Source organism: Moschus berezovskii, chromosome 13 (genome assembly GCF_049115385.1).
Source record: "Moschus berezovskii isolate FMDL1 chromosome 13, NW_MosBer_1.0, whole genome shotgun sequence".
NCBI lineage: Eukaryota > Metazoa > Chordata > Mammalia > Artiodactyla > Moschidae > Moschus > Moschus berezovskii.
The window spans coordinates 57,788,008-57,805,970 of NC_142472.1; the positions used below are offsets into that span (position 1 = coordinate 57,788,008).

At 41.9% G+C, this 17,963-nt stretch overlaps 1 protein-coding gene across 6 annotated transcripts in view; it reads left to right on the top strand.

The window, feature by feature from the left end:
• Nucleotides 1–17,963, top strand: part of FRY (FRY microtubule binding protein) — a 438,131-nt gene that overhangs the window by 180,243 nt on the left and 239,925 nt on the right. For 2 of the 6 annotated variants that reach the window (XM_088842711.1, XM_088842712.1), the window contains exon 1: nt 2,949–3,450. The exons of the other annotated variants lie outside the window; for them this stretch is intronic. In XM_088842711.1, coding sequence (XP_088698837.1) covers nt 3,381–3,450 — 70 coding nt within the window. In that variant the 5' untranslated portion in view covers nt 2,949–3,380. Of the gene's footprint in view, nt 1–2,948; nt 3,451–17,963 lie in introns of those variants that run through there. 6 annotated transcript variants of the gene reach the window in all.

Consider the following 17,963-nt stretch of genomic DNA (forward strand, 5'->3'; position numbering starts at 1 on the left):
CCAGGGGGCCTGCTGCACTCCTTTTAGTGATAATGAAGCTCTTGGCATCTCTTCCTGAACTTTCACTAAAGAAGCTGGTAAGCATGATTCTGGCCTTGCTTGTGATTGAAGTAAATACATAAAATTTAGAATAAATGACTAAGGCTCTAAAATTTGCCAGGCCTCAATTTTATCAGCTGTGTGACTTTCACCTTTGACCTTATTTTATGCCCCTTTAAACTTCCATTTGCTCATCTGTAAAATGGGGCTATTAATAGCACTTCATTGTCTCGGGGTAAAGATTAAATATGATAAAGTAGGGACTTTCAGCACAATATTATGTGCATTCGTACTAAATCACTTCAGTTGTGTCTGACTCTCTGCAACCTCATGGACTGTAGCCCACCAGGCTCCTCTGTCCCTGGGATTCTTCAGGCAAGAATACTGGAGTGTGTTGTCATGCCCTTCTCCAGGTGACCCTGCTGACCCAGGGATCGAAACCGCACTCTAATACTTTTCAATAAATGTAGATGGTGTCATTAATAGTTATCACCATCTCAGGTCACTTTCTGACTCCCTCCTCTCTCTCTGATACGATTTCCCTAAGGCCTCCCGTATTTCCTGTATTTCTGCTGCTTTTCTCTCAGCCCCCAATATCTCTGCCTAACTCCTAAAGATTCATGTTTTCCTAAGATTCTTAAAGGGTTCCTCTTTTTACAGATACAAAAGCTGAAATAGTTTTAGTTCATCTTAAATGATGACTGATGTCTCACAAGAAGCCAGGGGTGCCTTCAGATTTTGTATTTTAAGTACCTCTGTCCAGGTGCCCATTCTGACTACATTTTTAAAGTAAGTACCCCACCCTCACCTACCTAGAGAGAGGAAACAAAAGGATAAATGTCTTATCCCAGCTTGCGGCAGGTGTCATTCTATTTGATTTTCAGGCCTTTCAACAAAACAAAAGGCCTTTTCTGTTCTTTCACAATATATGCCCTCTTTAAAGGTACTTGAATGAGAAAAAAGCCTACACCAGACCAGATTTCTGGTTCTAATGGACAATAACTGGGCTGTTAGTTGCGGATTCATTCTTCAGAGGGAAAACTAGATGCCATTAAAAACATTTTTTTCTAAATAGCATTTAAAATTTTATGATAGCTTCTTCTTGAAATACTGTATATGCATGGCATTCTCAACAAATTAATACATTTAATATGATAGTCACATGTATTTTTAACTCCTAAAAAATATGTTTATAGTAGGCTTGAAAACTTTTAAAAGCCAGTTAAGATCTCTTTAAAAGTCAGAGAAAATCTGACTTGAGTAATAGTATATAATAGCACGTTTGGTTATTGTAGCTGTTTTAAATGTCTCCACCTTGCAGTCCCCAAATAGTTACCACTGGTGTTCAGAAGTGATAGACCTTAAATGGTACAAAAAATGGATTTAACCTAAATTTAAAAGTTCTATTCTAGAGTTCCTAAGAGTTCATAATAAATGTCAAGGTAACAAAATTTAATTGTTTATTCTATGCAAGGCACTATGCCGAACACTTTCATAATGTCATTTAATCCTTCCAGCAAGTCAATGAGATCAGTATACCATTATAATCCCCATTTTACAGATGAGGAAATTAAGGTTTAATGAGGTTAATAGCTTGCCCTAGATCTTCTAGCTAGAACGTTCTGAAGAGTTTTGAGGGGCTTTGTGCTCATTAACTCTGAGGCACCCTGAAGCTTTCCTGTTCATTACTGCCATCCACAGTGGGGGAGGCACTGGAAAGGGAGGCATGGATATTAGTTTTTGTTCTCAAATGTAACCACCAATTCGGTAAATCCTTTGGGTCCTGTTTCACCTAGAATCCATATATTCAAAGTACAGGTGATAAAACGAAATTAGCTCATTAACTCTGGGTAAGCGTGTAAATGAAAACTAAGTCAGTCTGAGGAGACTTTAAGAGAAGATAGTATGGGTGAATGGGTGGAATTCTTAGTGGGGTGCTTGCCTTTGTGTAAGGAGTTTGAAAAGAAAGCTCACTGTATTGATAGTGTCTTGGGGCATTTTAGGACACAGTCCCAAAGGTTCTCCTTCCTGTTGAAAATTTAAAAATTCTCAGTCTTAGAGAAAGTATACTCTCTCCCTGCCGTTTGTCAAATGAACAGTTAATCCGGGTTGATTTTGAGTGGGGGAGGGGCGCTCAGAATATTTTGTGAAATAATTATTAGCATAGTTTATCAATCCCATTGCAAAATGTTGATCATAAATGAACTGGGGATGGGGGTAGGATCCGTGGTTTATAAGATGTTTAGCCAAATCCCACCTGCTCAAACGTCGCCTGTCAAGATTAAAGTATTGACTCCAATCCCCTAGCCAAGCTAAATAACAACATGAAACCAAGCTAACTGAAGTCAGGACACCTGATACCAAGATTTCATGGAGGAAAAAAGCCATTGTGCAGCCAGGAATACAGCGCTTTTGCTTATCTTTTTAATATAAATAAAAAGCTTTATTGGGCTCGGGGGTTTTTAGAATACCCAGGTTTGCCGGATGCATTGTGGAGCCAGGCGTTCTGTACAGGAGCTTACGTGGCTGGTACTGTCCCCCTCGGATGCACACGTTGGTAGTGGGGTGGGTACCCCTCAAAAATGTCAGCATTTCTGGGAGGGAGCAGCACAGAAAGGAGGGGAGGGAAAAGCCCTGGCCGACATCCTGTTGTTATCAAGCTCTCCTGTTGCGGAGGGGCGGATGGAGGGCGCTTTTCTGATCCACCACCAGATCCAGGGGTGCCACTGGGCCGCCGTAGTTGTGTGGATTCTGGGGACTGACGTGGGTGGGGGAGCGCAGCCGGTGCACCCCCCGGGGGGCGGGGAGTAGCTCACCCGGAGCGGGGCTGACCGGCGAGGATCCGCTGGAGCTGGGAGGTTCTTCCCGCAGCTGAGTCGGGGGCCAGGAGCGTTGTGGCGGGGAACCCTCCCCGCGCATCCCTCCAGGCCCATTCCTCCTCGCGCATCCCCAGCCCTGCGCGCCGGGGTGCCGTGCACCCCGCAACGCTCACCCAGTGCAGGTGGGACTTCCTTGGCCCCGTACCTGCCTGGCCGAGCGTGTGGGCGACCGGCAGCCGGCGTCGCTGGCACTGGCAGACGCCTCCCAGGGCTAGGGATCCGCACCCAGCGAATAAGCAGCCAGTCCTGGACCGGGAGGAGGAGCGGCCGAGCATCCCTCTCCCGCTCCGCCGCGTCCTTCTCATGAGGACGCGCCGGAGGTGGCCCCGCAGAGCCAGCCTCCCGGCCGCTGACCCCGCTTACATCACGAACCTGTGACCAGCGCATCCCTCCCACGCCCGGTACCTGCTCCGCGCGGCTCACGGTCCAGCCCCGGGAGCAGGCTCTTTGTATGCTGCCGACATGGCCAGCCAGCAGGATTCCGGCTTCTTCGAGATCAGTATCAAATATTTACTGAAATCCTGGAGTAATAGTGAGTAACAGAAAATAACCTTTTTGTTTGTTTGTTTGTTTGCTGGGTGTTGCGTAAGATCTGAGCAATAAAAGCCTCAACTGAAAAGCATAGGCTTGCGAGCCCAGGAAGTTTTTTCTTTCTTTTTTTTTTTGCTTCTATCTGCTATGAAAATCAAAATGTCAGAGACTGAACTAACTAGCCTTACTGAAGTGCAGAGGCTGTGGTGGAATTACGGTAGATGTGGTTTGATTAAATTTTCAAGTGAGATGGCCCTTCAGACTCTTGGTGAGCCGCAGGACGGGGTATTCCAGGCTGCATTTCTTGCCTTGGTGGGTGTTTAATGTGCTCAGGTTTTATCAAAATGATTTCGTGAAGTGTGGTTTAATCAAAGGGGTGTGGCAGGGCTTCAGAGTACTTCATAATTGTTTTATTAGGGTATTGTCTAAAGAAATAAAAAGTACTTAATGGTCCAAAACCTGACTCATCTTTTTTGAATATAGAGGCACTTGCAGATTTATTTGGTCTCTTCCTTGTCCATGTGGTTGGTGTTCAGAATTATAATAGTATATAATATTAATATATTATAATAGTACTTAATATTTGAATTAAAAAAAATCCTGATGTTTGTCATAGTCCAAATAATGTGCTTTTCTGAAACATAAACAAGTGAGTTGCTGACTGTAAAATCATTTATTAGGATATCAGAATGTTATGGCTTCTGAAGTTAGGTTTCTGACCTACTTAAAGCTTTTAGCAGGAAGATCTTTCAAAAAGACAACCTCTAAGGCATCATGGATCTGGCATCAAATTAAAATGAGGCCTTCAGGTGATCAGTGATGCCTTACATTTTCTGAACAGTTTAAAAACAAAGTCTTCTCTATTTCACCGATCAGCCTTTGTACTTGCTTTGGATTAAAAGACTGGCTGGTATTACAGGTTCTGAATTGTTTGAAATTTAAAAAAATATTTTTTCCAGGAAAAAATTTTATTTCTATTCCATGCATACTAATTAACCTACCTGCAGGTCCAAGGGCTGGTGATTAATTATCTCCTACACAAATGACCTGTGGACAAGATTGTTCATATGTAAACAAAACCGGGGCAGGAGAACCTGTGACTTAATTGCTTTGAGAAAAGAGACAGAGTACCTTCCGCAGGAAGGTGTTCAGGGATATGCATCTCTAAATGCTATCCATAGAAACCATCTTTTCCAGGTCATTTTGCACCACTGTATACACCAAGGGGCTTGTCTGAAGCTGTTTTTCAAGTGGGAAGCCATTTGGGAGTAATGCTGTCACCCCCAACAGCATTCCTTTGTTACAATCATAATTCATTTATCTTGGATTCATTATTTGTGTTAATACTTCACACATAAGGATGAATCTTCCTTTGTCTATTCCCCCCCTTTGATTAGTGACAAGAATTGGGCATACAAGATTCTTTAGGAGCAGTTTTCCAATATCTGGAAAGACTTAAAGTGAGTTTGAAATCCGTGTGTGATACTGAATCATTATTTTGAGCACGTTAAGGCCAGATTTTCTTCTTCTGTCAATTTCTGTCATTGCCTCATTAGATAGAAAATTATGTTGGGACAATCCTGAGGCCAGTGGGATTTCTTTTAAAACCTTTCTCCGCTTGTCTATTTTCAGATTATTCTAGACAAAGCTTATATTCTCTGCCCCATTCCTAAACTCTCTCCGTTCCCCCACCCCTGTGCTCACATCAGGAGATGGTTCATAATGACTGTTCATTTCTACTTTGAGAGTATCTGGGACACAGTTTTGAATTCTTTCATTCATTCAGCAAATGTTTACTCCAGACCTACTACATGCCAGGATGTGGAGCTACTGAGGTGAATAAGACACAGCATTCGCCCTCAGTCTTAATTTCTTTATTGCACAATAGTGAATTTGGTAATTTCTCTAGTGTGCCTTTGTGGGGAGGTCAGAATGTTTTTCAGTCCTTTCTTAAAAGAGGAAGAGGAAATACACCTGACGCTGAGTCTTCTTTAAGCTTGTTGCAACACTGTGGCTCTCAGCTTTACATGTTTTCAGTGGCCAAAAAAGAGAGAGAGAGAGAGAGAAAGGATTTTGTCTGTGCGGAAGACAAAGTGAAAAACAGAAACTTTAGGGAGCTCAGCCTGCTCAGGGCCCCAGGGCTGAGAAGGTGCCCCTTGGGGTGGGCGGCCCGTTGGCCCAGCATCATAGGTTTGAGAGGTGAGGACACACACCCCCAATCCTGCCTCCATACCTGAATGGAGAATCAGGCCTCTAATTATGCAGTGGGGTTTATTTATGACAGTGCAACAATTAAAAAACAATAAAATAAACTCTATAACTATGTCTGACTGCTGAGGAAAGATGCTTCCTTGAGCATTTACCAGGTTAAGAGTTAACATCTTTATTTTTTTTTAATGGCACCTTGTGATTTTGTATATACTTGTCTCACCTGAAGAGTGAACAAGTCAATTACATCAGTCATTGCCTGGTGAGGTAGCTTAGCTTTTCTTTCACTGTTCATTTTGACACTCCCTTCTTCACAGGCTTGCCCTCTCTGTCAGCCCGCGTTCATTTTAATGGAGTTGGAAATTCAAAATGGCCTTGATGTTTGGAAATAAAATGTCTTTTGCAGACTTCACTGCTTTCCTTATCCACCTGGACACCTGTCCCTGTTTGCTCCTTTCCCACTCTTATCCAGGCCTTCCCCAGCTGATCAGTGATTCTCACAGGTGCGCCCCTTTGATGTCCACGGCCATAGCCACCGTGGGCCCTCCCCGGTTTAACCTGGAGTGTCTCAGTGGTCTCTACCTAGTCCACCTGACATAGAGCAACCTGGAGGGGCTTCTGCCAGCTTTCCAAAGACTTCATCTCAGACCTTCTTGCCCCCAAGTGTCGGTGACCACCACACAGGACCCTCTTTGAGTTCTTTGTTTATATTCTCCTGCTCCAGCCATAGTTGATTTGCTGCCCTCTCTGTGTTTCAGCAACTTGCTCTCCAGCCCATGCCTGTACACACGTTGGCCCCCTAACCTGGTGTGCCCTCACCTGGAACAGACAAGCTGCAGAACCAGATAGACTTGGTCCACTTATCTAGCTCCTGCATTTGTGATGCCTTGGACAATCAATTAACTACTCTCCGCCTCAGTTTTCTCATCTGTAGGGTGGAGGCAACAATAATACCTCACAGTAAGTGAGGCATTAAGATGTCTAGTATTAATAGGTAGCACAATATCTGGTACATTGTGAATCTCAATAAGTGTTAATATGAATGTATTCCAATGCTTCCCCCTCTTCTAAACCTACTTAAAATCAAACTTAGACCATTTTTCACCTTAGCGTTGACAGCCTCAGTGGATTCTGTGAATAGTCAATATTTACTGAAACCTCTTGCTTTGGGCCATTCGTTTTTCTAGATTTCCTTTTTAACTTTACCCCCGCCTTTTCCACCTCAGCTACTATTGGAATATGCCTGCCTTCCCCAAGGACATACCTTCCAGCAGCATGGGATATGGCCTGGGAATATTCTCAGGGGCCGAAAGTCACCTTGGCCTTCCAGGTTTGCTACAGAAAAATGTTTAGGGCAGGTAATTCCCAGTTGTTTCATGGAATGGAGGACTTGCTTTGTATGGAGGCTCAGAGCTGGTATGTAGGCTTGCCTACCTATCTGAAACTTCTAACCAGCATTGCTTTGTTTCACCCCCTCCTCCCCGCCATAATATCGAATGAGCTTGGAGCCCAGCGGATGAAGGGGCCTTCAGGGTTCTGTCAACGTCTCCATCTTTGCAGGGCAGGGCAATTTGTATCCTTTATACAATGCTGACAAACCTTGCAAACCCCATAGAGATAAGAAGCCTCTGAATTCAGGGAATGGGAGTTCTATTGACAAATAAACTGCTCTAGGGAACTGAACAAGCCCCAGGCCCCATTTTGGAAGGGACTGCTGTACATTTAAAATGACTCATCTTGTTGTAGACAAACTTGCTTTAGTGGAAGAGTTGGGTGTGGCATTTCTCAGATATGAGTTAGGTCGTGGTGATAAGGACAGTATTTCTGTCCCTGCAGAAATGCCGGTTAATATATGGTCAGCTCTGAGGACGAAGAGAAGCCATGTGCAAGTGAGGATTGGAAACACATCCCATTCACTGCAGAGCAGTATTTAGTGATCCCTGTAGATGTCACAGGTTACCACAAAGATGCTGTGAGAAAGCCTTAGACATCTCAAGGTGTTAGTTTAGTTTGGTAGAGTGTTTTTTTTGAGGGGTGGGGGAGGAAGGTGGGAGCTGTGCTGGGTCTTCATTGCTGCACAGGCTTTTCTCTAGCTGCAGTGCAGGCCTCACTGCAGCGGCTTCTCGAGTTGTGGAGCATGGACTCTAGGGCACGCGGTTTCCGTCATTTCGGCTCCTGGGCTCAGTCTCAGTAGTTGTGGTACATGGGCTTAGTTGCTCCACGGTATGTGGGGGTCTTCCTGGTTCAGGGATCAAACTCGTGTCTCCTGCAATGGCAGATGGATTCTTATCCACTATACCACCATGAAAGCCCCTAGAGTTGGTTTAAAGATATAGAAAACGGAAGAGGTTAGCCAGGTTGCCTGAGTCCAGCAGAGCAGTACAGCTCAAGTGCAAACACACCCACCTGGTTCTTCTAACAGTGGGGAGCACGCAGCACTGTTCCAGGCATCTAGAGGAGAGTTACCCCAGGTTCCTGTTCCTATTTCACATCAGCTAAAATAGTTGATGGTCCTGATGAGAAGTGGAACCCCAAATCAATACCCACTGTCTCCAAGGAGAAAGAGTTGATGTATCCTGAGTTTATGATGAAAGCAAATTTGAGGTTTTTATTTGCTTTTGTTTTAAGGGTTTATTTTTTTGGTTGAAATGCATGAAAAATCCTAGAATCTAGAGTAGCAGTAGCTGCCATAGTGCCTGAGGGCCCACCTTGTATCAGATGTTATACTTGGTAATTTATATGTAGGGCAAACCACATCATTGTTTGTCCAAACTGAGACACTTGCGAGTGAAAGTTAATAATTATGCTGGGACACTAAGCATGAACAGGGACTGCCCTGGGCAAAGGAGGGCATATGACCACTCTGTTTATTATCTTTACTCTTCCCAGTAACCCTGCAAGGTTACATATTATCTATATTTTACAGATGAAAAATGAGTGTCAAAAAAGTGATTTGCTCAAAGCTAGGATGGTAGTAAAGTGCCGTCAGCCCCTGCCCCCATCCAGTGATAGTCTCATTTTTAAAACATTACCCACAGAATGACCAAAGGCTGCAGAACACTTTGGGCACTGCAGTGCTTTCTCGATGTTTCCACTCTTGTTGACTGAGTTCCCGGTTCTTAGCCTCTTCCTTCCCTGTGTAGCTCTGAAGAGTTCTCCCCTACTCCCCACCCAGCCCTCCGCTCTGTTTCTCTTTCAAGATGGGGACCATCATCTCCTTAGTACAGATCTGTTCGAAAGACTTAAGTATTAACAATTCTTCACTCTGATTATTAAATACAAGACATAGGCAGCTCTGCACCCTGTGGTCATTTCACACACACATGCACTCACAAAAGATGCATGTAAAAGGGAACATTTCTTCTGGTAGACTATTTTATGTTGATTTCCCCCATTTCTAATACATAATACATAAGAATGTATTAATGGTCTTCTTTTAGAATTGTCCTTTGCTTGTTGAGGTTTCTCTGCTATGTTGTGGGTTTTTTTTTCAAATCGGTAGCAAACTCCTAATTGTCTTTATCAGAGAGAACAGGGAAACTATGTCCAAGGATGATGGAGATGTGTCTATAATTTGGGTGTCTCAGCTTACCTGATAGCTCTGGTCTCTGCCACCATAAACCACACCCGCTGCCCACAAGACTGGCCACCCAAAATGATTCAGTTTCAGCTGCTTTTCCTACTTTTGCATGGTGCTAGGAGAAGTTGTCAGCAAGAACTGAAATATTCCAAAAGGCAAACGGTAGTAGGCAAGAAGGAAAGATGACCTGGATATTTTTACAATCTGGGAACCACCCAGGATATTTGAGAAGGTTGCCAGTATTTAGATGTTTCAACTGATACAACATGCAAATATGCCGTTTATTTAAAAGACATCTGTTTCAAAACAGTTTAATACCCATGACTCACTAGTTCACTTTTGGGTACAGTTCAAGGAATTGAATAGATTCCATGAGTCCTGATCATCTTATTAGTTACATCTTTATTTTTGAGCCTGGTGGGATACTTCAGATGAACTGGGTTCAGAAATAAGTTTGAGTTGATGAGAAATGACATTTTACTTGTGTTGGAGCTGTTCCATAGATTGACAGCCCTGAATATAACCTTTTGTGAAGGTTTTTTTTTTTTCATACTAAACCTTAAATTTATTTAGTGTCTTATAATCTGCTCAGCACCTTCAAACACTACATAACCTCATTTGATGAATCTGATGCACTGATTAGGAATAAACTAGCACATTGGAGAAGGAAATGGCAACCCACTCCAGTGTTCTTGCCTGGAGAATCCCAGGGATGGGGGAGCCTGGTGGGCTGTCGTCTGTGGGGTTGCACAGAGTCGGACACGACTGAAGTGACTTAGCAGCAGCAGCAGCTTATTGAATGTTCCTGGTTTGGGATAATAAGGCTTAATTTTCCCAAAGTTTATCTTCTCTGGCATGAGATACCCATATGGCAGCATGTAGGTAATATTTTGTGAGTTTTCAGATCAAATGAGCAAATAATGATCTTAGTCCATGGGCTTGACCTTTGCATGGGACTTTTGAAATGCAGTATAGCTTGGCATTTATCACCTAAGGTACACAGAGATGAGTCCATCCGAAACACATCTGTATGAAAAATTCCTGAATTTATTTATACCCTAGCGTTTCTTAGTTTCTTTTAAACACTTAAACATTTCAAATATTCCACAATATGGTGCCTTTTGGGTATCACCCACTATTAGCAGATGACCCCAGGGCAGAAGATTTAGCAGGCAGCCACTTCCTGGAGAGTGGCATTTATGGAAAAGATAGTACACAGCCTTATCTCTTTTTCTTTGTACTAATCTCTCTCATTTGATCGGTCCCATTCATCATGTTCACTTCAATATTGTTCCATTGTAGAACTGTTGGCTGTATGAATAAAAGAATGCTGTCTCTTTGAGCTGAAATGCATCTCCCAGTTTTGGAGGAGAAATGGAAATAGCCTTTTCCATTAGAACATTTTAATTTACTCTTCAATGCTGCTTTATATTCATACTAAAAAACTTACTATCTTAGCGTCAGCTTTTCTTGGTTATTACTCCAAAATGCTTTGCTTCTTGATACTGTCAGTGAAGCAAGGCAGACACTATCCATTGCTTCTTTCTTCTTGAGCATCTTCTGTGCACTGGACACACTGCTTTGGGAGCTTCATTGCTCATTCAGACCTAGATCCCACCATCAAAGGTCTCAGAGTTTCCCTTCCTTCCTTTTTAGATTCAGAATTCAGGACGATTAATGCAAAAGTTCCCAGGACTAGGAGAGGATCCAGTGATATTTCAGAAAGATTGTGTGCCCTAGAGAATTTTATTTGGGAGGAGGTATTTGAAAGATTCTGTTGACGTTAACTTTCTGGATGTATTTCACTGCGTCAGAGAATTATTGGAAGCCTGGTGTTTACAGGCAAAGTCCTGTGAGAACATTTTCCAATATTCCATTCTAGCAGGACGGCTGAAGGAGAGGAGGAAATGTAAATTATTTACTCTGGAACACTTAACCAGATGTCAGTATTTGGGAGATCAAGGGTTTCAGACAGACATTCTTTACCTTAGAAAAATGTGAAGAGGAGTTATGATGTTTATCAGAATTTTGGCATGGGACTAACTTAAAGCCATTATATTTCATTTGAGGTGGATTGCTCTTCAGAATAGTTGGGGGCTTAAGAGAGAAGGGAGGTGTATGTATGTGTGTGTGTGAAGTATATTTCTATAAGTTTAGTGATCATATATCTCACCTATATTACTACAAACACTTCTTTTTCACGGAACACACAAGCACAAGCATTTCAGTGTTAATCATCCAAAACTCCAGATGCTAAGTAGTGAAAGTTTATATTCTGCCAGCATATCAGACTCTGTAATGAGTCTGATTTTGGTTTAATTCCTTTCTACTGTTTTAGTCATTTGATGAGCTACAGATGGAAATTTAAGCCAAAGCCGTAACATTTCAGCTAATACTTTTTATGCTGCTATAAGAACTTGTTGTCATGTCAATTTAAGAGAGCTAAAATCTTTTTCAAGAAGGCATTCAAATCTACATTAAGTGCTTTTATCAACTCTAATTTAATATACAACTCTAACTGCCTCTGCTGTTCTCAGTTGCAAAGTGCACAGTAGTTTAGCAGTGAAGACAGCTTTGAAATTTCTAGGATTTCTCAGCTAATGCCACAAGCACAACATTATGGAATATACAATTAAATCTCTGTTAAATTTTTTTGTCCTAAGTTTAAGAAACACAGGCTGACTTCTTTGAGTTAGGATTTAAATAGGTAAATATGTATTTTGGCAACCATGAAAAGGAGAGGGTATTATATTAACTAGGGCAATACTTTAGTAAAATTCCATTTGAATGTCATATTTATGTAGGAAGGATTCGACAAATCAGGAAAATGATTTATTATGTAACCGTCAAATCAATAAAATGCTTCAATTGTGCAAATACAAGATTAGGTTTTCCTTCCCTGTTTTTCTGTTATTTTTCTGTGTGTGACCTTGATCATCTCCTTCCCTCACTTCCTTATGTGAAAGGAACAAACCTGACACTGTCTATAGCTGTTTTGTGTGAAGGGTTTTGAATGTCGCCACTGAAAAAAAGAAGTTTATGTCAACATCGTAATATTTGTCAGTTATTTCTCCCACTCCATTAAAGCCAGACTGAAGGGAGGGTAAGCTGTAGGTTTTTGAACTTGACTGATAAGTGGAGACCCATCTCTGACTTCCCAAGCTTGGTCAGTTTCTTGAGCTAACCAGCTCTTCAGTATCCTGAGTAAGATAAAGTTGTCGCATTATATAGCCTATTGGGTTCTTTCTGTCGTTATTTTTACAGCAAAGTGACTATGTGTCTAACTCAGGGAATTTGAACGGAGTTGTTGCCAATCTGAGGGGCTGGCATTCATCTGGAGACAGGCGTTTCTTTCTGCACAGCAAGATATGGTGTTTATGGAGATGGCTGGCGTTCTAGAGGCTGCAGCCCAAGGATAGTCTCCTAGGTTTTAGTAGATACTGTGTTCCAGTTAAGCCATACTGAAATAAAGAAGCTCATAAGGATGCAGGGTTCTATTAGAAAATCTGTCTGAAACATTGTTTGGTTTATTATACTGTTAACCTTTCCTTAATGCCTGCAGTTAGGTAGAAAGCCCTGTGACAGCTTTAAAGAATCTTAAGACCGGAAAAGTTGCTCTAGCTGAGTAGATTGCCTATGACTTTGGGAGATTATAAGCAGTTAGTTTAAAATTTACAGGTTAGAGCACCAATGAGAAGATAAACTGCAGTTTTCCTTTAAAAAATAAAAAACCTGCATTTCAACTTTTAAGTTTTTGAAAACCATGTTTCTAACAAATCTCCCCCCAAAATGAGGCCTTGCAGTTGAGAGACAACATGGACTTAACCTTAGTATTACATGTACTATGTCAGCACCCTAGAATTGTCTATTTTTCTTTTTTTAGTTGGAGTATAATTGATGTACAATATTATATGTTGTGGGTGTACAGTATACTGACTCATAATTTTTAAAGGTTATATACTTCATTTGTAGTTATTATAAAATATTAGCTATATTCTCTGGGTTATACAGTATATCCTTGTAGCTTATCTTGTGCATAATAGTTTGTACCTCACATCACCAATTCCATGAACAGGAGTTTGAGCAGACCCTGGGAGATGGTGAAGGACAGGGAATCCTGGCGTACTGCAGTCCGTGGGGTTGCAAAGAGTCAGACACAACTTAGCAGCTGAACAACAGTAGCAGCAACAGTCCCCTCCCTCTGTACTGGTCTACTTTTTTCTAATGAGAATCATGGCTTCCTTGGTGAGTCTGTAGAGAAGCTCACCCCCTGTTGGGCCACTCTGGGTCTTTGGTCCCCCTCCTTCTTGATTTAATGGTGACCCTGAGGCCTGACCTCATCTTTTCTTCCACGACAACCTGTCCTCTTTCTGTTTTACTTGATTGAATACAATCGCTAGCAAACAGGAAAATGAGACATTTTAGTCCTGCCTTCTGATTTTGCATTCCATTTACTAAACAAATCCCCAGTCCTTATCATTATGGGAAAGGTAATCCTAGTTTATGCCAATTGAGATATCCATTTTGAAGCTATTTGAAAGCTTGGCCCATTTTCAACTTTAAAAAACAACTAATTTTTAACTAACCATTTAAATGCTTGAACTTTAAGAAAGGTCACAATTATGAATGAGAATGAAGATTCTATCACAGTTTAAATATCCCAGAATCTGTTTTACCTTGGCTGCTTTTCTTTCTCTTGTTAACTGTTCTGTTTGCCATTTCAGTGCTTATTACCATTTTCTTAGAGGGACAAAGGAGTTGAAATTCAAATTGTTATTGTGATTAGTCAACTGCTTTATTTATTTTTTAAAAAAGGAAAGAAAAAATAGAAATTGGAAATTGAGTAGTATTCTGAACATCAGTGAGTTTCATTTCTAAATCTTAAATCCCTCTTGTCACCACTCAAAATACCTGCCATTCACAGGTATAATGGTATGGTTAATACATAGAACGAATTTTGCCATCTAGTGATGTGAGATGTGTATCATTTTAGGATGCCTTTGCTATACAAAATAGGTAAACTTTCTCATGGCTGAAAGAATGAAGACTTAATTAGCATGTCTGACCCACAGCCTGGGTGAAGCTGGGTGATTCCTGGGGGCTTTAAAACCTGGAGGACCCAGACCATCCCATCTTCAGATTGGTACTACATGATAACAAGATGACTACCTTGGTTCTAAATATCTTCACTCTACTTAAGAGGAAGGGAGGAAGCCCAGTTTAGGTTGGTCTTCTGGCAGGAAGGAGAAGATTTTGCTAAAAAAAAAAAAAAAAACAAAAACCAAACCCCAGCAAACTTCTTGTATTCCTCTGGTTGGAATTGGGTCACATGCCAGTCACTGCAAAGTTGAATGGAATTACCATGTTGGCTTCAACAAACTTGAATCATGCCCTGCACTGGGTTTGGTCCACCTTCTGCTAGACAAGACCTCTGCCTGCTACCTGAACAAAGTAGTCTTTTACCACAGGGAAAGGGGAGCAACCAGTGTGTGTTCAGTTGCTCAGTTGTGTCCAACTCTTTGGACACGCAACCCCTATGGACTCCTGCCCACTAGGCTCCTCTGTGGGCCTTGCCTGGGATTTCCCAGGCAAGAGCCACCAGTAGTAACCCCATAAAATATAAAATGTACAATTACAGATGACTATTAATGACCACCTGTTGTTATATAACATTTCATTAAACTTAATAATAATAGCTGATGTTATAAGCCCTTGTGGAATATCAGTGCTGTATTAAATGCTTTACCTGCATCATTTTCTCTAATCTTCATCATGACCCAACTTGACATATACCATTTGTAATGTATACCATTCAGTTCAGTTCAGTTGCTCAGTCGTGTCCAACTCTTTGCGACCCCATGAATCACAGAACTCCAGGCCTCCCTGTCCATCACCAACTCCCGGAGTTCACTCAAACTCATGTCCATCGAGTCGGTGATGCCATCCAGCCATCTCATTCTCTGTCGTCCCCGTCTCCTCCCACCCCCAATCCCTCCCAGCATCAGAGTCTTTTCCAGTGCGTCAACTCTTTGCATGAGGTGGCCAAAGTATTGGAGTTTCAGCTTTACATGTACCATTTGTAATGGCAGAGCTGGGAATCAAACCTAGACTCTCGGATAAACACTAAATTATGAAGTGTGCTGAGTCACTCAGTCATGTTCAACTCTTTGCGACCTCATGAACTGTAGCCCACCAGGCTCCTCTCTCCATGGGATTCTCCAGGCAAGAATACTGGAGTGGGTTGCCATCCCCTCCTCCAGGGGATCTTCCTAACCCAGGGACCGAACCCAGAAATCCCACATTGCAGATAATTCTTTACTGTCAGAGACACCAGGGAAGCCCTAAAAATACTGATTAACAGTAGGTAAAATTGATGAACCTCAGGTAGGAGCAGAAGGATGTTGACATGTACTTCCTAGCAATTTACCACAGTGATGTGTCTCAAGAAGCAGTGGCAAAGAGTTTTGAGAATACTCAAAATAAAAATTTTCTCTCTGCCTCCAGTTTCAGAAAAAGGAGCATTTTCTGATGCTTCCTTTCTTATGCCCCTTCAATAAGAAATTAAATCTGTTTTTTTTTTAAAAAAAGCAAGTTGTAAGGAAGAGTATTACTACATCAAAAACTTGAAATTGTACCCAGTTCTCAGTTGAAAGACAAAAGCGCAAAGGAATGTAATGGGTATATTCAAATCCGTTGTTAGATTAAAATGAAAAAACACAGTATTAATTCATCTGAGTGCCATTTGGCAGTAGCAGATGAAATATCCTTAATTTTGTTGTTACCCAAAAATCACCAAATGTTTTCCTGTTTTCAGATGTTTCTACTTATATAGAAATGTCAGTATTTTCCAGTGAGGTTTAGCTTTCAGTCTCATTGTTCATATTCAGCTATTTGAAATGGCTTTAAGCCTGACTTCACCTGTCCATGCCCACCCCCCACAAGTCAATCTTACAATTAGTCCAATAAGAAGAATTGGCTGGGTTTCAGCCAGTGTGCTATGAGCCATCTCATTTAAACTTCATTAAATCCTGGTGAGGCAAATGTCTCCTCACAGGTAAAAACCCTAAAATAAATGACTTCCCCAAGGGAAGGGCGTGACTAAGCACTGGCAGCTGGATTCAGATTTAGCTCTGCCTGCAGAGCCTCTGTTCCTGTCGGTGGGCCAGCAGGAGTCCTGCCCAGCCCCCCTCTCCTGTGCTGCTGTCCCATCAGTTCGTTTGAAAGATGCAGGTGCTCGCCTTTTCAGCCCTCAGTGCCAGCTTGCAACTGCGATTCGGTTGCTGGGGGAACTTCTGGAATGCCCATTTGTTCCTGAAAATAGGATCAATTCATTCTTGGCCACTGTGATTGACATGCTGCGTCCAGCCTTGGGACACACAGTTCGGTGTAGACAGCAGAAGGAAAAACAAAAAACTAAATCCTAATGACCAGAGATGACTTTAAGCTGAACATGAGTCAAGTTCCTGCTCTTAAGGAGAGGGATTGTCTGGTGAAAGAGACCTACATAAATCAATTATCACAGTTGAGTATGACAAGGGACCAACCCCATGAAAGATGAATTGTGTCTCTTGAGTAAGAGTGACTATTGTTTGTACGTAAATATGGTTCATTGACCCTGAAGGCCAGCTTTTCTGTTCTTCCCCTGCTTTGCTGGTAGTCCTCTCCAATGCTGAATCTTTTTCTCAACAACCTGGTGAAGCTTAACTTCATCTCTCTCCTCCAGGTCCTTTACTGTGTTCAGAATTCTCATTATAGATGCTGAATTGGGGTCGTCTCAGGCAAAAAATTCAGTTCTTTTCAACCCTTTGGTCTTCATTCAAAACCTGGCTGAAGCGTCTTGTGCTTCTTTCTGCATCTGGGTCTCCATCACCATGACCTCTACCACAGCCTTGCTGCAGGTCGTCTTCACCTCTCGCCTGGAGCATCTTAACTCTTCCTTGCCAGTCTTTCTGCTGCCCCCGCCTCTCTGCCTTCCCAGGACAGTCTAGTCTTTTCCACAACCTTGAGTGATGGTCTTCACCTTGGCCCTTGGAACTGTGTGTCAGCACTGAGAGTGATGTTCCTACAGGCAGGGTCGGCCTCATGTTGATGGTGGCAAGCATACTGAATAATTAAAATATCATTGTGATCTCGCGTCATCATCTGAATTCATTGTCTTGACCATGTTTATCCAATCTGTTTGTTCTGGTAGGCTTAAGAATTCTGTAGATTATTTAGTTCTTTCTGTTCTTTTCCTTTCATGTTCTTCTTGATTTTGGTTCTTTCCTTGTTATTTTTTTTTTCTTTTCTCCTTTTCTTTCTCCATCACATTTTAGAGGTATAGTTTCATATGCAATATTATTAGCTATTTCATTACATTTTAAGCATATTAATGAGATATTTTAATAAAAAACTTTCCAAAACCCAGTCCTGTAAGAAATAAAAAAGTCATGAAGAGAAAGTTTGGTAGAACACAGACTTGGATTCCATCTCTGACCCACACTGTCATCACAGTCATGGCCTGGGCATGCAGTGTTGTTTCAGGGCAGGGAATACAATTTAAGGTAAAAGGAGTAGGACATACTACTCTGTATTTTCATGCTGTGAGAGTTGAAGAGCCTGGGTTTGGTGGGCATGGTTGCAGTAATTAAGGAAAAGCTGGCTTATAGTTACGTGAAAAACCAAGAGCTCAGTATAATTGTTTGCTAATAAAACACAATGAACTCAGGCCGAGGCTCTAATTACTC